The 19,790-nt window shown below is 42.3% G+C and overlaps 1 protein-coding gene across 1 annotated transcript in view; it reads right to left on the bottom strand.

The window, feature by feature from the left end:
• The window catches only part of MOXD1 (monooxygenase DBH like 1), a 112,711-nt gene extending 94,337 nt beyond the window's left edge, over nucleotides 1-18,374 (bottom strand). The window contains exon 1 of the mRNA XM_062186772.1: nucleotides 18,072-18,374. Within this exon, the coding sequence (XP_062042756.1) occupies nucleotides 18,072-18,335 (264 nt within the window). The 5' untranslated portion in view covers nucleotides 18,336-18,374. The remainder of the gene's footprint in view (nucleotides 1-18,071) is intronic.
• Between the last annotated feature and the right edge of the window lie 1,416 nt (nucleotides 18,375-19,790).

The raw sequence follows: 19,790 nt of genomic DNA on the forward strand, positions 1-19,790 counted from the left end.
AGAGTTGTTTCAATATTAGAAAACCAATGAGGGCTGGCGCTGTGGCTCACATGGCTAATCCTCCACCTGTGGCGCTGGCACCCCAGGTTCTAGTCCTTGTTAGAGCACCGGTTCTGTCCCGGTTGCTCCTCTTCCAGTCCAGCTCTCTGCTGTGGCCCAGGAAGGCAGTGGAGGATGGCCCAAGTACTTGGGCCCTACACCCGCATGGGAGACCAGGAGGAAACACCTGGCTCCTGGCTTCAGATCAGCGCAGTTCGGCGACTGTGGCAGCCATTTGGGGGGTGAACCAACAGAAAAAGGAAGTCCTTTCTCTCTGTCTCTCTCTCTCACTAACTCTGCTTGTCAAAAAAAAAAAAAAGAAGAAGAAGAAGAAGAAGAAGAAGAAAGAAAGAAAACCAATGACTGTAATTCATCATATCAAAAGTCTTATTTTTAAATAGCCATTCATAATAAAACCTCTCAGTAAGCTAACAATAGAAGGGTCCTTCATCAAATTTATCTACTACAGCCCCCGTCACAGTTAATGGTGAAAGACTGAATTCTTCCCCACCATGTTTGGGGAAAAGTTGTGAGAACAAGGAGTCGATATCCATACTTTCCATTAACAAGAAGCCCCACTGTCTACTTGACAGTTTGCATCTAGTATTCTCTGCCTCTACTTTCCCCTCTACTTAGCCCTAAGGACTTCAGATTTCTGTTCCTGACATTATATTCTTCTGTCTTCATATTTCATCCTTTGAGAATCTCATCTCCAACAGTTTCAAATCATCACCTTTATTCCTTATCATACATTCAAAAGTCCAGTTTCACTTGGACTTTTTTTTTTTTGTCATTTCAAATGCAATGCACCCAAAACTGAATCTACCCTTTTCATGTAAGACTAGTTCTGGATTTCTCAAACTTACTGCCATTCTCCTAGACCCCCATATTCAGAACTGCAGTCTACCTTCTTCCCTTTCACTCACAGTCCCATAGATGGCCCTGCTCCTAGTAAGTCATCCTTTGGAAAAATAACTTGCCTTTTACTTCTCTTTCATTCCAGTTCTACCTCTTTCAGTTCATACTGCATCATTTACAAACTTCTGTCAAGGGCTTCCCTGAAGAATTACTTGCTACGGGTCATTGTGCTTTACTCAACAGTATATAGTACTAAGTCCTAAAATTTAGATTCTAAGTTCCTTAAAACTTAGTCTAACTTGGCTTTACCTTTACCTCTTATCAAATGCCTTCTATTATGTTGCTATTATTCCTTTAAAATACTCAGCTTTCCCCCAACTCTGTTTTCACTCATTCTTCCTGTCTCTCCTACTCTTTTCTTTCAACTGAGGTATCTTTTTCACTAGCTCCTCCTATTGACACTTCTTTCCCTTAAAGGTTCTTGATTCTATTTCCTTGATGAAGTTCCCTTTGATTATCCCAACTGGAAGGGATAATTCCTTCTCTGAATATGTATTCCTCTATTTACATTTCCATATAAGCAAGATTATATTCTAGAAGCTGCAGTATTTTCTCAACTATGGGGTAACTGTCTAGAAATAGGCCAACAGATAATATTGTTAATACATTATAAATTTGTATCTTTAGAATAATTGTTGACATGGAACAGAAAAAAAATGAGGCACATGGAAAACACATGGACTACAATCAAACAGAAACTTAATGGCATCCACACTACAATTAAAAATGGCATATTGGAAAATCTTAAAAGCACAGTTAGGTAAGGCAACTGGAAAAAAAAAGACAAAAAAACTCTCTGGGTATCAAATTTCATGTATTTCAAACTATTCTGTGTGGAAAGAAAAAAAGAAGGAGAGCACAGAAAAAGAAAGCAAGTCACTCAAAGAACAAGAACAGTCAGTCTGCAAACCATCAGGTCTTGTGATTTAGATTGGCTAAACCTCTAAGCAATGCTAAATGAGATTAAGTTTCTCAAATTTGATTAAAGGGCATTCAAATGAGTAGTTATTGTACTACCACCTTTGTCCAGGGGGAACATACTACAGAATGCAAATAACACAATAAAAATTGGCAAACTAAGAGTTGGGATACTGGTAAGGTCATTCAGAAGTTAATGTTCACCAAAGGATACCATACAGTACTTATGAGATATTTAAGGAAATTCCCAGGACTGGCGCTGTGGTGTAGTGGGTAAAGCCAGCATCTGCAGTGCCGGTATCCCATATGGGCACCAGTTCAAGTTCTGGCTGCTCCACTTCCCATCCAGCTCTCTGCTATGGCCTGGGAAAGCAGTGGAAGATGGCTCAAGTCCTTGGGCCCCTGCACCCATGTGGGAAGACCCAGAGGAAGCTCCTGGCTCCTGGCTTCAGATCAGCACAGCTCCAGCCATTGTGGTCAACTGGGGAGTGAACCAGTGGATGGAAGACCTCTCTCTCTCTGCCTCTCCTCTCTCTGTGTATAATTTCAAATAAATAAATAAATCTTTTTTAAAAATAAGGAAATTCCCCAGGTTATTTTTACATATGATTTTTGCTTTGAGAATAATAACCAAGTGATGCCTTCCTTCCCATTCCTAATCCCATTCAGCAAATGGAATCAAATGCAACCCTAAGTACATTCTGGTGAAAGCCATTCCTTAACCATCTTCTTGTACTGCTCAATATCCCAAACTTTTGAACTAAAAATAGGAATATTGATCACAGTACACTCTGACTGTCATGGCCTGATGTCACAGCTATAATAAAAATGTAATTTGTAATGTATGTATTAAATATATTTGTATATAGTATAAATACAACATAAAATACTGATAAATAAAAGCTCCAATTAAGAATCATTATAATGAACTTTATTGAAGTACAGGGGTTGGTCAAGGTTCAAGTAATCATAATGCTATTCTGTAAGATTTTAAGAATAAAAATAGGCAAATGTTCTTAATAATGTAAATATTAAAACTGATATACAGAAGACACTCTTGTTTGTGCTTACATAGTTTTTATATCCTGCAATTTGAACTATGCAGTAATGTTACCCTCTATGAATAGCTTTATGTGAAGCTCAATTACATTCCAATTCTAATTTCTAACTCAGGTTCCATGTCAATTGTGATTTAGATATTATTTTTTGTTCAGTTGTGGATTTTGCATTGATTTTATATTCAGTTTGCTTACTTTTTTGGGTAAAATATTACTTGTTATTCTGGAACTTCTATTTCATCATTAGCCTCCTGTAATACAGTTAATCTTCAGCTATGGCACAAAAAATATTACTCTTGAGACATGTTCTCACAAGGTATTTTTTTCTTTTGAACACTTTATGCTTTGAAAAAAAACTTATGAAGTATCTAATTAAGGCTTCAAAATGTGGTGTGGCAGAAATAAAGCAAGTTACCATCAGCAGAAATGGGTAAGAAGTTGATATTTATCATTTAGTTGATAGTGTGAGTACTAATTGCCACTTTGAAACTAAGATAACATTTTGCAAAAGCTAGCTTTAATCACTGACAAAACTGCTATGACCTCTTGTTCAAAAACATGATTACACAGATGTTAAATCAGTTCTCACCCATTGTCAATCTTTCTTCTCTTAAATCTCTACTACAGAATAGAGCTTTGGCTGGTTCTGTGTTAAACAGGATGAAGTGAAAACTCTTTTGGATGTAATAAAAGATATGAATAATAGAGTTGGTTCAGCTTGGAGTACTGAATGCAGCACAGCTGCAGGGAGACCCTTGAGAAAAATGTTACCATCTGTCATCATTTTCTTTTGACAGGTGCTTGTAGTTGTTCTTCTTTTTTCTAAATCTCAAAAGCCTTAGTCCTTCAAACATTGCTGTCTCTAATATCAATTTCTACAATAAATGTTATGGTGGTTTAGTAATATTGATGGTATAGTAAGAAATATTTTTGTACTAAAAAGAATCTTTAATCCTTAAAAATCACAGGGTTATGTAAACAGGCGACAAAAACGCAATCTTCCGATTTCAATATAAACTGATCTTTAAAAGTGAATTGCTCACCAATCTAAGAAATTTGAGTGGGACGTCAAAATGCAAGGGGATTGCCCTTGAGAAACCGAAAGTGAAGCTCTGTGGCTCTAACGAGGGATCTATTAAGTACTTACCAGAAAGTCAAAATTGGAACCCAGAGCTGTGTTCAAATAAGAAAGAGGCCCACCTGAGCAATCTGTTTGTTGTTCAAGCGCTGCCTTCTGAAAAAACACACCCTAAATTTTCCCCCACAGTCAATCACCTCATTTAGTTTTCATGTAGAATAATTTAATACTTAACTTAAAGTTAAGTAATTAACTTTAATTACTATTTAATTATGGAATTATCGGAGATACTGCATAAAATAAAAGATTTAACTCTTCATCCACAACAGTATACTTCAGTGGAAAAAAAAACAATTTCAGACTCTACCATTCAAGTAATGTATTATTTTACCTTCATCCTATCCCATCAATTTAATTTTTAAAAATGTAGATGACTTATCTGTCCATGACTACTCATTACAAGGAATAAATTTGGGAAAGAAAGCAAATTCTTCCTTTCCTTTTTCCCCTTCCCCTCTCTTCTTCCCACCCCATTCTTCTTCCTACTTTATTTCCTTCTCTCCTTCCTTCCTGCTTCTCATCCTATTTTCCTTTCTTCTTTTGTTCCTCCTCCTCCTCTGTCCATCCTCCCTCCAGCACATATTTTATTGAGAGGCTGTTTATCTTTAGTCCTTGTTTTAGGGATGTGCACACATGATGGAACAGGAGAGCATACATTTTTCTAGGAAATGGAACTTAATTTATTGAGAGTTGGAAGAGGGCAGATAATTTTTAAATAAACTTGAATAATCACATAAACAAGACATTATAGATAATAATTGTTTATCAAAAAATAAAAGAGATGACAGAGAGGGATCAGAGACTGCTTTGGGTTGGGTGACTAGAAAAGTCACCAAAAGATACTGAGGCTGAGAAGTAAACTACAATTGGGAGTCAGAGACACAAAGTGTGAAGGAAGTAGTTTCCAGGAAGAGAGAGCAACTACCGAAAAGGATCTGGAGCAGGGTCAGGCTATCCAGCGTGATGAAGCAAACAAAAGCCAGTGTGGCTGAATGCCAGTGCCCAAGAGAATGAGGTCAGTAGGGCATGGATGGGACCCGACAGTTTGAGATTTTATAAGTCACTGAAGAGAATTATAAAAAGTATATGTAATATTTCTTAACATCCACAACTTCCACAATTATCTACAACTTCAAAGACAATAATCTTGTCATTCTAATTGTTCTTTCTCCCGGCAAACGTTGCCAACTGTTTCCCATTCCTCAGGTACCCAGAATTCCAAGAGTTCCAACCACCCTCATAGTCCTCCTCCACAGTTCTCTCACTTGTCCTTTTAAGACCCTGTTCCTAGAAGGGATCTTCTAGTATGAGTAGCCTAGGATAGAGTGCTATGGCAATACTACTCCCCTTGTTGTGAACAGAAGGTATTAAGATCTAACACTGCATTTATATGTTTAACAACCTCAACATATTGAACTTAAGATGATCAAATACTCAGGTCATTTTCACATGAATTTCAATTTAGTACAGTTTTATACATTTTGTACATACACAGCTAATGTTTTCAATAAAGTTGCCAGACTTTATTTTTATTCCCAAGGACTTTTTAACTTCTAGTTTACTTTTCTTATGTTAGTGTATCACTCTTTTAAGCCCTCATTCTGAAATCTAATGTAATCAGTCTGTTATAAATATGTTCAGGGGGTGAGTGTTTGAACATTTATGATTATTCGGGGAAGTATTTAGTCTAGCAGTTAAGACACAGGTTAAGATGCTCATATCCCACATAAGAGTAATGGGTTTGATTCCTGGTTCTAGTTCCTGACTCCAAGTTCCTGCTAATGAAGACCCTGAAAGTCACCAGTGATGGCTCAATAATTGGGTTTCATCCACCCACATAGGAGACCCAGACTGAGTTCCTTGCTTCCAACCTGAGGTGTAGGCATTAGGAGAATGAACCAGTAGATGGGAGCTTGGTCTCTCTTTCTCCCTCTCTCTTCACCCACTAATAAATATTTATAACTAATTCAACTTAAGAGTCCATCTTCTGCAAGGATACCATGAGAAACCCAGGAAAATTCCTTACTATTCTTAAGAAATACCATTTATCTAACCTACATGTCTGGAAAATCAAATGGAAAAAAAATATATAGTCTTCTTTTAAAACTGTTTACCAAAACCAGGCTAGCCTCTAATCATTCATGATTGCAAAGAGTCTGAAAATGCATTGCTTGAGGACTGCGCTGTGGCATAGCGGGAAAAGCCGCCACCTGCAGTGCCGGCATCCCATATGGGCACCAGTTCAAGTCCTGGCTGCTCCACTTCAGATCCAGCTCTCTGCTATGGCCTGGGAAAGTTATAGAAGATGGCCCGGTTCCTTGGGCCCCTGCACCCATGTGGGAGACCTGGAAGAAGCTACTGGCTCCTGGCTTCAGATCAGCACAGCTCCAGCCATTGCAGCCAATCGGGGAGTGAACCAGTAGATGAAAGACCTCTCTCTCTCCCTTTCTCTCTCTCTCTCTCTCTCTCTCTCTCTCTCTCTCTATTTTTCTCTCTGCATCTCCTTCTTTCTCTAACTCAGACTTTCAAATACATATATAAATCTTAAAAGAAAATGCATTGCTTAAAATTTGTCCTTGAATTTTTCCCAAAATTGCTATCCATCTCCTCCATTTGTACAGTTATTTTTGCAAGCAAAATTTTAATATGAAATATTATTAGCCAGTAAACATGGTTAACTGTTCTAAAAGAATCAGAGGCTGCAAAAGAATATAAGAATATAGAATGCAGGGAACAGCTATTATCTCTGTGGTGATCTGAGAAAGGAACAAACTTGAGAAGTCCTTCTACCAGAAGGCTGAGATTTAAATCTCAATGGAAAGAATGTGACTGCACTGGATGGCTGAGAAGTTTGTTGGGATTTTGTGAACTGGAGGTGTTAAGTAGGAGACCTCCTGCTATGATAGCAATAACTATTTTTTAATATTTTAATTTTAATTTTATTTAGTTTTTAACAGATTCAATGTGATCTTTTGATACAGTTCTGAGAACATGATGATATTCCTGTTCCCCCACCCCCTGCCTTCCTCCATTTATACATGTACACACACCTTTCTCCCCAAGTTGGAAAGCTGAGGGGATGGCACTGGCACTGTGGCATAGCAGGTAAAGCCACTGCCTGCAGGCTGGCATCCTATATGGTGCCAGTTTGAGTCCTGGCTGCTCCACTTCAGATCCAGCTCTCTGCTATGGCCTGGGAAAGCAGTAAAAGATGGCCCAAGTGCTTGGGCCCCTGTACCCACATGGGAGACCCAGAAGAAGCTCCTAGCTCCTGGCTTTGGACTGGCCCAGATCCAATGATTGCAGCCATTTGGGGGAATGAACCAGCAGGTGGAAGACCTCTCTCTCGCTCTCGCTCTCGCTCTGCCTCTTCCTCTCTGTAACTCTGCCTTTCAGATATATAAATAAATCTTTAAAAATAAGAAAAAGAAAAGCTGAAATATTTGTCTTCATGTAGTGTTATGACCATTCTCATGGTTCATTCAATGATTAATCATTTTAATAGTATCTCATATTTTTCAGTAATTTCAATATGTCATATAATCTGCTAAAAGCTTTACATGCTCTTTAATTTAATCCTCACAGAAACCCTGAAGTTAAATATTATAATTTCCCTTCTCCACAGAAGGGAACTGTCAGAGAGAGAAGTTTGCCAAAAGCCACACAATGAAAAAGTAGCCATCAGTGCCTGGATTCTCACCTAGTTGAGAATATTTCCTACTCTCAACTGCCCAGCAGCTATTCAGTAGGTATTTCCTGGGGATGTGCCAAGCACAGGAATTGTTTCTGCTGCCTGGAGAAGACTTGGCAACACTGACACAGTCACTGACTTCCAAATGTTCCATCCATGCCCTAATAAGATACTAATTATTCACCACTCCCTCAACCCTTCCTCCTCTTCAGTAACTACAGCTTGAGGGCATTCCACTGCTTATTAGTAACTTTGGAAGTGAGGAGGAACGGGAAAGATGTATTTATGTAATATACCGGGAAAGATGCCGGAGGGTTTTTCCAAACACAAAGGGAGTCCATTTGGTTCTAATGACTTACATACAGGCTGAAAGTGACTTCAGATTTTCATTTCTAATTAAATGAAATAATGTTTCTCTGATGCCCTGTGACCACATATAACAAATAAATTTTAGACTCTGTGTGGGCAGATATTCCTATTTCCTAAAAATAAAGCAGCTGCCAAAAGGTGTATAGGAGGGTCAGGCATTGTGGCCCAGTAGGTTAAGCTACCGCTTGGGACACCCACATTCCATATCACAGTGCCTAGGCAGAGTTCCACCTCCACTTCTGATCCAGCTTTCTGCTCATATGCCTGAGAGGCAGCAGTGATAGCTCAAGTACTTAGGTCCCTGCTACCCTCTTGGGAGGCCAGAGGAAGTTCCTGGGTCCTGGCTTCTGCCTGGCCCAGCCCTGGCTGTTGCAAGCATTTGGGGAGTAACACTGCAGGTGGACAATCTCTCCCTCTCTCTCTCTCTCCCTCTCCCTCTACTTCCTCTCCATGCCTCTCTCTCTCTCCCTGTCCCTCTTCCTCTGCCTTTCAAATAAACAAATCTCTTTTAAAAAGGCTGGGGGGAGAGAGGGAGGGAAAGGGAGAGAGAAAAAGAAAGAGAGAAAGAGAGGTTTATTTCTAGAGAGATTGATTTTTAGTTCAGTATATTTTGAAACATACTCACTTTAGTTCAATTGTTGCTCTTTTCTAAGCATATATGTTTAAGAAAAGGCTTGGAACTATCAACAGCCTAATTAAATTCACCTCAGACATGTTTCCATGCATGAAAAAAAACCACTTTATTTTTTCCCTTTAAAAATTATCATAAACATCCAAGCATACGTTAGCCCTTGCTTCAAACATCAAATGACTGCTGTCACTGACTGCATGGAATCTTCTGTGCATCCTTAAACCCTGGGCCTGGGATCTTCCCTGCTTCTGCAGGTTGAGTCACTAGATTCCTACTGAAATGTTGACCACACAAGGCCAGCAGCCATGAACTTGTCTCCATGTTAGCATCAGCTGAGAAAACAGAATATATTGAAGCCTAAATCCAGGGGTCGGTGTTGTGGCACAGCCCATAAGGGCACCAGTTAATGTCCTGGTTGCTCTACTTCTGATTCTGTTCCTGAAAAAGCAGCAGAAGATGGCCCAAGTGCTTGGGTCCCTGCATCCTTGTGAGAGATCCAGATGAAGCTCCTGGCTTTGGCCTAGCCCTACTGAGGCCATTTGAGGAGTGAGCCAGAGGACGGACGGAAGATCTCTCTCTCTCTCTCTCTCTCTCTCTCTAACTCTGCCTTTCAAATAAATAAATAAATCTTTATTTAAAAAATCCTATTCTATTCCACACCCCTGTCATTGTATTTTAACAGCGTGGGAAGACACCTGGGCTTTGGAATTTTTAGAAGATCACCAAGTAAATAGCTTGGACTAGAACCCAGGGACCCTGATATGGGATACAGGTGTACCAAGTGGCAACTTAAATCACTGTGCCAAACAGATCTGCCAGCTTCTGGCCCAGCTTTCTGCTAATGCACACCCTGGGAGGCAGCAGACAATGGCTCAAGTATTTGAGCCCCTGCTCCCTATATGGGAAACCCTGATGGAGTTCCTGTCTCCTGACTTCAATCTGGCCCAGCTCTGGTTCTTGTAGGAATTTGGGCATGAATCAGCAGGTGGAAGATAACTGTTAGTCTCTCTGCCTCTCAAATAAAATGAAAATAAATACTAAAAAAAAAAAATCCCGAAGGGATTTTACCTGAGTTTGAGAAACTTCTGACATAGGAAAATGGAATATTTTTCCAGATCTCAATTCTCCATTACATTTGCCTGCTCATCGCAGACTGTAATCTTCCACATCACAAATTCATCTGGCCCTGTGGAAAGGGACCTAGGTGTCCAAAGTACCAGGAAGCCTGGTGTCCATAAATTTCTTCTCCATGACTTTCCCTGTGTATGTGAGATTTCAGGGCACGTGCTCCGCAGCCAAAAAAGAAGCACTTCAATTTTTTCCAAAAACTGAGATTTCAAAATGTTAGCTTAAAAGTTGCATGGAGGGTAGAAATTCTCCTCAAACACACTTTGTGCTGTTGCTCTAGCAGGTCAAAGCTCTTAGCTGTTTAATGTTATTGAAGATGAGAAAGAATACAGGATATAAGAGAAAAACATTCACAGCTACTATTAAGACATTTCTCTAGATCAAAGCTTGAAAGACTCTAGCTGAGCTTACTAAACATCTCTGTAACAATGCCACAGAAATAGAAAAGAGAGCTAATGTGGTTCAGGCATATTTGAAAAAAAAACATTAATTATATTTTTTTCCAGGTAGGTAGTCTTCTATATTTAAGGCACACTGAATTCTTTGATGCCCATACTAGATAATGTTCTTCACAATATAGAATATTTTGAATTTGTAAACACTAGGGTTAACTTTGAAAAGCAATCTTCTAAACTTGGGACACTTGTTTTCCTTTATTGCTATCAGCATCCTAAACACCTCATGCCTCTTATCATGTCATGTTTCAATTCTCCACACAGCACTTATCCCTTTCTGAGTTTTTCTTGTTTGTTTGTTTTTTTTTTTCAGGTTGCCTTACCCAAAACATGAACTCCATAATTTCACTTATTTCATCTCATCCAAAAACATGTCTCTAGTATCTAGAACTCTTCAGCAAACATTCAATGAACATTGGCTGAATGAATGAGTGAAAATCCCAACATTCCCTGCCTATAAGTGAGTACTTTCCCGAAACAGTCATGTGAAAACCATAAGTGATTCCCACGCTGTGTGACCTGGAGCCCCACGTTGTACATCTACAAAAGGAGAGACATAAGATATTGACTGCACAGACTTATCTTGAGAATTGCTGGCACAAGCACTTTCAAAGATTTTTTTTTTTTTACAATGCATGGCATATATTAAAAATTCAATGAATGAAAAATCATTTAAAAATCATACCATAGAAATGGGTATGCATACATTTATAGCGAAAAAGTTGTAAGAGAAATACTGTGATTTTATCACTTTGTCTTAAGATGTGCTTTATTAAACATTTTTTCACTTAGGAAAAAATTTGGATTGTGTTTCTTCACGTAACATACAGGTTGCCTGCAGAAGAAAGGGCACCAGACCAGCGCTCAGAGGAAATAAATCCAGCTTGCTGATCTGTACCTGAATTGTCTCCAACAAGCCATTTAATAGTTACCTCTGGCATCGTTTCTTCACCCATAAAATTTGGGAAGAAGATTGAGGACAGAAGCCTTGAGGATTCAGTCAAACTCTGAGTTCTAAAGAGGCAGTAAGTAAACACACAAAACATCAGCATTTAACCTGTAAATTTTTCTCATAATTTTTGGTTACATTAGATGAATCATAGATTAAAATTGCTCTGTACATTATTTGTGTAGCACTCAGAAGTGATCTTAGAATTCCAAACTTATACTTCATAAAAATTGTCTGCTTGGGGCAGGCGCAGTGGCTCACTTGGCTAATCCTCCACCTGCGGCGCCGGCATCCTATATGGGAGCTGGGTTCTAGTCCCAGTTGCTCCTCTTCCAGTCTAGCTCTCTGCTGTGGACCGGGAGGGCAGTGGAGGATGACCCAGGTGACTGGGTGCCTGCACCTGCATGCGAGACCAAGAGGAGGCACCTGGCTCCTGGCTTCAGATCGGTGCAGTGCCGGCCGTAGCAGCCATTGGGGGGGGGGGGGATGAACCAACGGAAGAAAGACCTTTCTCTCTCACTCACTGTCTAACTCTACCAGTCAAATAAGTTAAAAAAAAAAAATTATCTGCTTGAGGGGTTGGCGCTGGGGCACAGCAGGTTAACACCATGGCCTGAAGCGCCGGCATCCCATATGGGCGCCAGTTCGAGTCGCAGCTGCTCCATTCCTGATCCAGCTCTCTGCTACGGCCTGGGAAAAGCAGTAGAAGATGGCCCAAGTCATTAGGCCCCTGCACCCGCATGGGAGACCCGGAAGAAGCTCCTGGCTCCTGGTTTCAGGTCGGCACAACTCCAGCCATTGTGGCCAATTGGGGAGTGAACCATCGAATGGAAGATTTCTCTCTCTCTGACTCTCCTTCTCTTTCTGTGTAACTCTGACTTGCAAATAAAAAATTATCTACTTGAAATAATTTTTGAAGTAATTTTTGCATATACACTGTATGCTTTCCTTACAAATCAACTTTTTTTTATTTTTTCATCTACTCTAGAATTTAACAAGTTAAAAGACAAAAATTTGGAAGAAGCTTCCTGGAGAAATATTTTTCTGTTTAAAAGTTCTTTACTAGCAACAATAAAAAAAACAGTGCGATGCATCCATCTGCACAATTTTTTATTACATATGGATTAAACATTTCCAGAAACACGATCATGTGTAATGAATTCATCCCTTTTGCCAACAATTTTATTTTACAAATGATGAATCAATAAAATCACCATTCACTTCCTTTAAAGTGGACTCTGGCCTCTCTTTCTCCAAGACTCCAAAATAGGCCGTTGGTTGCCCGAAGGCTTGAAGCCCATTTGTCAATTCAGGTGCATTGTTGCTCTGGCTATTAGGTCTTCCCGTGTCCTCAGGCTAATTATGAAATCATCTGCTCTGCCAAGGAGAAGCATACAGCTGTAGAGCATCCTCCGGCCTGCGCTGAAGCATTGCACTGGACCATGTGTCCTTGTTACTAATACACAAAGCATGAAGCTTGGAAAAGTCCCTTCGTCATCTGGAAATCGGGGGGCATAATCCAAAGACTTATAAATATCTCTTAACAAAGCACCAGCTGAGCTGTGTCAGCCTTGCACACTCTCTTCATCTTCCCCTTACAGGCTTTCAATTTGCTTTCCAAACATTTCTTTGTTGCCGTTGGCTGGGGTGCACTTAAAAGAAGCACATCGTTAACCACAAAGAATGCTCACTGTTTTCTGTGATTTCAACTCAGTTCCAAGCTCTTCCTCAGCGACTGAACGGCCCAGTAGCAATTACCCTGCTGCTGTAGACACTTCTCACAGAAAGGCTTCAGTTTTTGTGATAGCCAACAAGCAAGGCTGTGGCAAATGATGACATATGTTTTGGTCTGCATTCACTAGCGATTCATACCCCCATAGGAAGCGTGAATCCATTTTTGTGCAAATTCAACAGGCACATCCTACAATGCTGCTCTCTCACTCACACAAACTGGGCATTCATCAACTGGATTACTTGTCTCAAATGGGCACTCTTAGTTGCTAAATGGTTCCGGTGGGGGTGGAACTGCTCTGTGTCAAAGAGGGGCAAAGAATAAGGAAGGGACAGGAATCTATCAGGAAAATGAGAGTTGAGCCGATTCATGTAGACAAAATACTGAGGTTCTGAAAAGCCAATGCAAAAGGAAAGACAGTTCTCCACTCCCGCCTCAGTGCTTTGCGAAAAGACAATGTAGAAACTGACCTCAGCAGCATCCCCCATCCATTGATCCAGTGGGTGACACTGGAACTGGCTTTGCTTCACAACCACAGTGCTCCCTTCTTTTCTTCCCCATTTTATCACCCTTTAAAAAACTATCTCCAGACAAGGTCGAAAAAGTTACCAAATAGGCAGGGAGAATTTCCAGTACACCAGTTTTAAGAGTGGCAAAGCCTTTTGCCAAGAGGCAAGGGAATTCAAACTCATTTTTTGACTCCATAAGCATACAGGCAAGCACACCACCCTCTGCAGGTTATCTCACTGGATGGAATGCTGAATCAGTGATAGGCAACCACTGAAAACTATGGAGTGGCCAAGATTCAGAACTCTTGTTGGGAGGAGGGGCAATGGGCAGAAACAGAGAGAGCATGGAACATGAAGCCAATGGGAAAGGTACCAACTGTTTACCAACTCTATAACAGTAGGGTGTGTGTGTGTGTGTGTGTATGTGAGAGAGAGAGAGAGAGAGAGAGAGAGAGAGAGAGAGAGAGAGAGAGAGAGAGAGAGAGAAAGGGGGGATAGGGGAGAAATAGAGCAAAAGAAATGGTGAAGAAGTAAACATTGCCTCTCATTTTAAGTAGTGTCAAGAGAGTAGATACATGAAGATATGTAGACAGACATCAAAAGTGGTGGTAAGAAAGAGATTGTGAGAAGCCAGTGAGGATCGATGTAGTATAAATATATTTTCCTAAGATGCCCACAACAATATATTTCATTCCCATGTAACCATATTATGACATAATATTGAGATGGAGTCTGAATCCATCTTGAATCCAGTGTGTCTGTATCCATAGCAAAAGTCATATGACCTGACTTAAAGGCAATGTCATAAAAATCTACAGTTTCCACCTGGGCCTCTTGAGATTTTCACTCATGGTATCAACCCTTGGTATGCAAGGAAGCTATGTAGTCACATGGTAAAGTCATGATCCTGGCCGGCGCCATGGCTTAACAGGCTAATCCTCCACCTTGCGGCGCCGGCACACCGGGTTCTAGTCCCGGTCGGGGCGCCGGATTCTATCCCGGTTGCCCCTCTTCCAGGCCAGCTCTCTGCTATGGCCCGGGAAGGCAGTGGAGGATGGCCCAAGTGCTTGGGCCCTGCACCCGCATGGGAGACCAGGAAAAGCACCTGGCTCCTGGCTTCGGATCAGTGAGATGTGCCGGCCGCAGTGGCCATTGGAGAGTGAACCAATGGCAAAAAGGAAGACCCTTCTCTCTGTCTCTCTCTCTCTCACTATCCACTCTGCCTGTCCAAAAAAAAAAAAAAGTCATGATCCCACCACAGTACTAGCTAAGATTCCAGTCAATAGCAAACATCAACCACCAGTCACACATTCCAGGGAGTGAACCCACATATGCTTTCAATCATCTACTTTGGAGTTGACACAAAGTGGAGCACAGGAGCGCTATCCCCTCCATGCCCTGTTCAAATTGCAGATCTTTGAGAGAGGAAAATGCTTTCATTGTGCTAGGTTAGTATGTTTGGGGCAGTTTGTTATGTAGGATTGATAGACATTGGACAAAGGTGCCCAATATTAAACCCACTTCTTGGCACAGAATTAAATTGGCCTAAAAATAAATAGGGCTTGTTTCTGTGCCTTTCATTGATTTTCATAAATTGGGTTGATTATTAATTTTAGCTCTTTTCCTCTTGATCCAAGATTAGATTGCCTGTGAGATACATCCCAACTGAAATTGTGTGTGTGTGTGTGTGTACTGGTGTATGTGCCCACTATGTGGTGCTTTGTACAAATCTGAACCATTGCCAATATTTAGTAGTCAGAAGATTTTTACATATACACACACACAAGCTAAATTTTTGTCTACTCCCAAAACAAAACAAAATATACAAAAGATCTGGTAATTCTGGCTTTGCATTCCTCTGTCAAAATTCACTCACAAAGTCTCCAGTTCCCTCAACACCGCAGTGCCCTCTATCTCTGCTGTAAAACATCTGCCTGTATCACTCAACTGCACACCACTCTGTTCCATTTCCTTCCTGACCTCTACCAGGTTTAGCCAACAATGCTCTACCTGCTTGTTGGGATTCCCTCTTCGAGAGTTACCCAGAAGTGAACACCTTTTGTAAAAAGAAAAACAAACAAACAAAAACCACACACACACATAATTAGAAATTAAAGTCAGAAGAATCATGAAGAAACACTAAAGCTGGAGCTTAAAATTAAAGAAAGAAGAAGAAAATAGATGGGAAAAAGCCACAAATGAGGTGACTGAGATTGTTATCATTAGGTCCGAAGCCACTGCCCAACTATTAGTGGCTGCCCCCAGAGCAGATGCTTTTCCATTGTTCCACTAAGGTTCTCTCAAGTTACATGAAACCCGAAGTCTACTAGTAGAACCACATACACCCTATTAAAGAATCTTATTTCTTTTTCAGTACAGTTTCTGAGGATACCGTATATTACACTAGTGTAGGAAGACTTGCCAATAGTTCCCAGGGAAAAGATTCAAGTTCAAGTCATGAAAAATAGGATCACCTAGCCCAAATGATTCAGCCAGAATTATATATTTCTTTTTATTTATAGTATTTTCTGTCTTTCCTCTATCTTTCCACTTAGTTGATCAGCATTTTATCGTATTTTATACATCTTAAAATGAGTAGAATGCTGAAAGAAGTGGATTGGCATAGAATGTCAGCCAAATAAGAAAATGATTATCCTTTATATATAAAACTAAGATTTTATTTCTTTAAGAATAAATATAGAAATTAAAATCCTACTTATTGATCTTTATATTGGAAAACTGTTTCTAATTAATCTAAAAGTGATACATATTCAACAATTTCTTTAAGAAAGGATCCAGTTTCGAAATTGATCTAAAGACCATTTATGCAATCTTTATGAAAAGCGACCAGAAGTGTGAAGATATTTGGTAGTTTAGCAGAGTCTATGCTTTTGGTGGGTCCATTAACAGCACAATCAGGATTCTACTCTTAGCCTTTTATTTGATATCAAATTGGGCGAGCATTCCAAAAATGCTATACTTTTGGGAAAACATAATATCATTAATTCTCAAAGTCTGCCCTGTTCTATAACACCATCATGTTAAAATTTCTCATGTCCCTTCTGCAGAACACATACTCATGATTAAGGGGCATGCTACAGTCCCCAATCTTCAAAAACAAGCACACAGACCAAACAACCAACCAACAACTTGGTTCAAATCATATTTAAATAAGTTGCTATCTACTTCCTAACATTGCAGATTGTCAGTCAGTGACGTTTACTTGGGGTCAAATTGTTCATTCACAAATTTAATGTCTGGGATGCACAGCAGGAGTATAGTGACTTCAGCAGAGTGCAATTATCATAAAACTTTACTTTATTGGAGCTTTACAGCACTTATTCAGGGAGGAAACGTTTAATTTATGAACAACCTAGACCTCTGGGGAGCTTTGATTTTTTTTTTTATTTGTCACTTTTTTTTTTGCAGCCAAGAATCAGGGTTCCAAACTGATGGCGTCTCAGTCAGAGCTTGTGGAAATAGTACTTAGAAGTTGAGGATAAAATTATGGAGTCGTGCCCCTTGCAATCCCTCTTTGAGGATAAAATTATGGAGTCGTGCCCCGTGCAATCCCTCAGGAACATTGATTAAAATACCAACCAAGCCTTCAGACAATGACAAAACAACTGGAGTTCTCACCTGGCTTTTTAACAAAGGACACTATTTTGAGAAGAGTATTTCAAATAACAGTGTATCTCCACCAGGATCCAAACGTTGGTCATGGTCAAAGACGTCCAAGACACCTAACTTCCTTCTTCTCCTCCACCTCCTCCAACTGCTCCTCCCGCTTCTTTTTCCAGTTCCTGAATGGCACCTAGGACCAGGCAACCTCGCCAAGCGATCTCCCTCACAGCCAATCGGCAGCTGTCACATTAACCGTGTCTCCATTGTTACTATTGTTAGCACTAAATAGGGGATTTTGCCTGGGGACATTAGCTTTTGAAGGTCTCTAAGCGCAGTTTCCTAAACATCCCTCTGAATAGCAAAGTTCCTAAGGGATACTTAAGAACCCTTCACGCTCCCTCTGCACCGAGGAGCTGAACAGTCCCAGGCGCAGGGGCTCCCAGATCGCAGCCGTTGGGAAAGTTCAAAATTCCCAACCCCAGTCCGCAAGGTGTAAAAGCTCTCGCACTCCCTCGGTCAGAGCCGTCCCGTTCCGTCCCCTACGCCGGGAGTCTCTCCTTTCCCACCAGGAATAAAGCGGGAATTGTGGCAGGTGTGGACGTGCGGGATTTACTTAGTGAGGACGCTGGGAACCTCAAAGGGTTCAGAGAAGGAAAATTATTGGGGCTCACCCGACCGAAAACTCGGAGCAGCAGGGCGCGGCGGAGCCGGGGAGCCTGGCCAAGAGCGCTTTGGACCGCGGAGGTACGGAAACAGACCGCCAACGTGAGCTCGCGAAGGGCTCGGGGCGCTGGGATGCAGGGAGCGAGGCTGGGGTTAGACACGCGGACGGCCTCGGGGGCGCTTCGCGCCAGCGCCCGCTCCCTCCGAACTGGGCTCGGCCGGGCCGGCTGCTCTGAGAGGTGCGCTTACCTGCAAGTACGGCTGCCCATGGGCCACGCCGCCCACTACGATGTCCGCCGCAGCCATGGTCCCGGTGGGCGAGAAGCCCAAGCCCACGTAGCCGGCGGTGCGCACCTCGAGGCGGAAGGCGAGCCGGCTGCCCCGCTGGCCCCAGCCCAGCCAATATTTGCCGTCCGAGTCGAGCAGGGTGCGGTGCGGGTAGGTTCGGCCCGAGCCCCCCGCCGCTGCCCCGGGGAGCAGCCCCCAGAGCAGGAGCAGCCGCCAGCCGCACATCCTCGGGGCCTCCTGCCCGCCGGCACCTGGGCTCCACCACTGGGGAGCGCCCAGCAGGCACGCGGAGCGGCGGCGGCGAGCGGGCAGCCTGGGACCGCCCCTGGGGCCGGCCGCGCGGGGCCCGGGAGGGGCAGGGCCGCTTTCCCCGCCCCGGGCGGCCCGCGGGCCGCGCCCCGTCCAGTGCCGTCGGGCCCAGGCCGGGCAGACTCTTCGCGGTGGCTGCCCCTGGCCGCCGATCCACCTGCCGCCCGGACCCCCCATTGGCAGGGAGGAAAACGAAGGGCTCCGTGGGAGGAGCGCAGAGCGGGCGCCAGGAGCCGAGGGAAAGGACGGAGAGAAAATCTTCCCGGCTTGGGGGAGGGACGCCTGGGAAACGACGGGGAAACTGACAAGAGCGCAGCCGGGAAGAGGGAGGGTTGAGCAAAGGGGGTTGCGCTGGGTGTGGTGCAGAGAAAGTCCCGCCACCCAGGGTGACCTTCACATCCCAGAACGTGGCTGTCGGCTTTTCCCCATAGGCCCCCACAGAACCCCACAGCGCCTTTCCCTTCTCTCTCCCAGCTGCAGATCTTAAGGTCTTACTCCTGCAGCCGCGAAGTCTCCGCGCCCCGGGCTTAACCTTCCTCCCGCCTTCATTTGGGTTTGGTTTTCCCCCCTTGGACTACTTCGCCACCGGCAGAGGAAGTCAGGACGGGTTGCAATGTAGTCTTCATTCCCTGCCCTTTCAACTTATGGCTCTGGCCGTGTTTTAGCAAAAAGTTTGTTTTGTTTTTCGTTTCTACCTCTTACTACATCATTCTTGACTTCAAATATGGCAACTATTAAGTAACCTTCTTTATTCCTTTATTTTTATTCTGCCATGTTGCAAAAAAAAAAAAAAAGGTTCAAAGGAGGTGGCTTACAAAAATACAAAATACCAAATAGAAAAACACACAAGCGAGGATCTATCTCAGTTGGAAAATATGAGTAAGAAGAATATTGAAAAAAAAATGTGTTATTTATCTTGGATTTGGAGGCTCCACAGAAACCACCTTTAGGTTTTTTTTTTTTTTCCTCGAGCTTGTGTTTTTCTTGTTTTCTTTTCCCATAACTTCCAAAGCTTCCAGCATGCATCTAAACTATGTTCTTCTAAGGATACAGGCACATTTGGCTGAGTCTGGAAGGCAAACTGCATGTGGATGTGCTTCCCAAGGGGTTTGGGGAGTTTGTCCAGAAAGGAATTTGTACCAAGGGTACAGGAAGCAGGGGCCAGGCATCAGAGAAGAGTGATTTTGAAGCCTTGGGATAAAGTGAGAAGTGAGACATGAAGGAATGGAAGAGGCATGGAGAAAGGGAAATACCAGCATCTGGGGACTGGGCTCCAACAAGATCCACCCTGCTGACTTCAGGGTTCCCAGTATCACTGCAGCAAGCAAAGGGTGCAACCTCAGAGCTGGGTTTCTGCAAGCACCAGGGGTT

This window comes from Lepus europaeus, chromosome 3 (genome assembly GCF_033115175.1).
Source record: "Lepus europaeus isolate LE1 chromosome 3, mLepTim1.pri, whole genome shotgun sequence".
NCBI classification, from domain to species: Eukaryota; Metazoa; Chordata; class Mammalia; order Lagomorpha; family Leporidae; genus Lepus; species Lepus europaeus.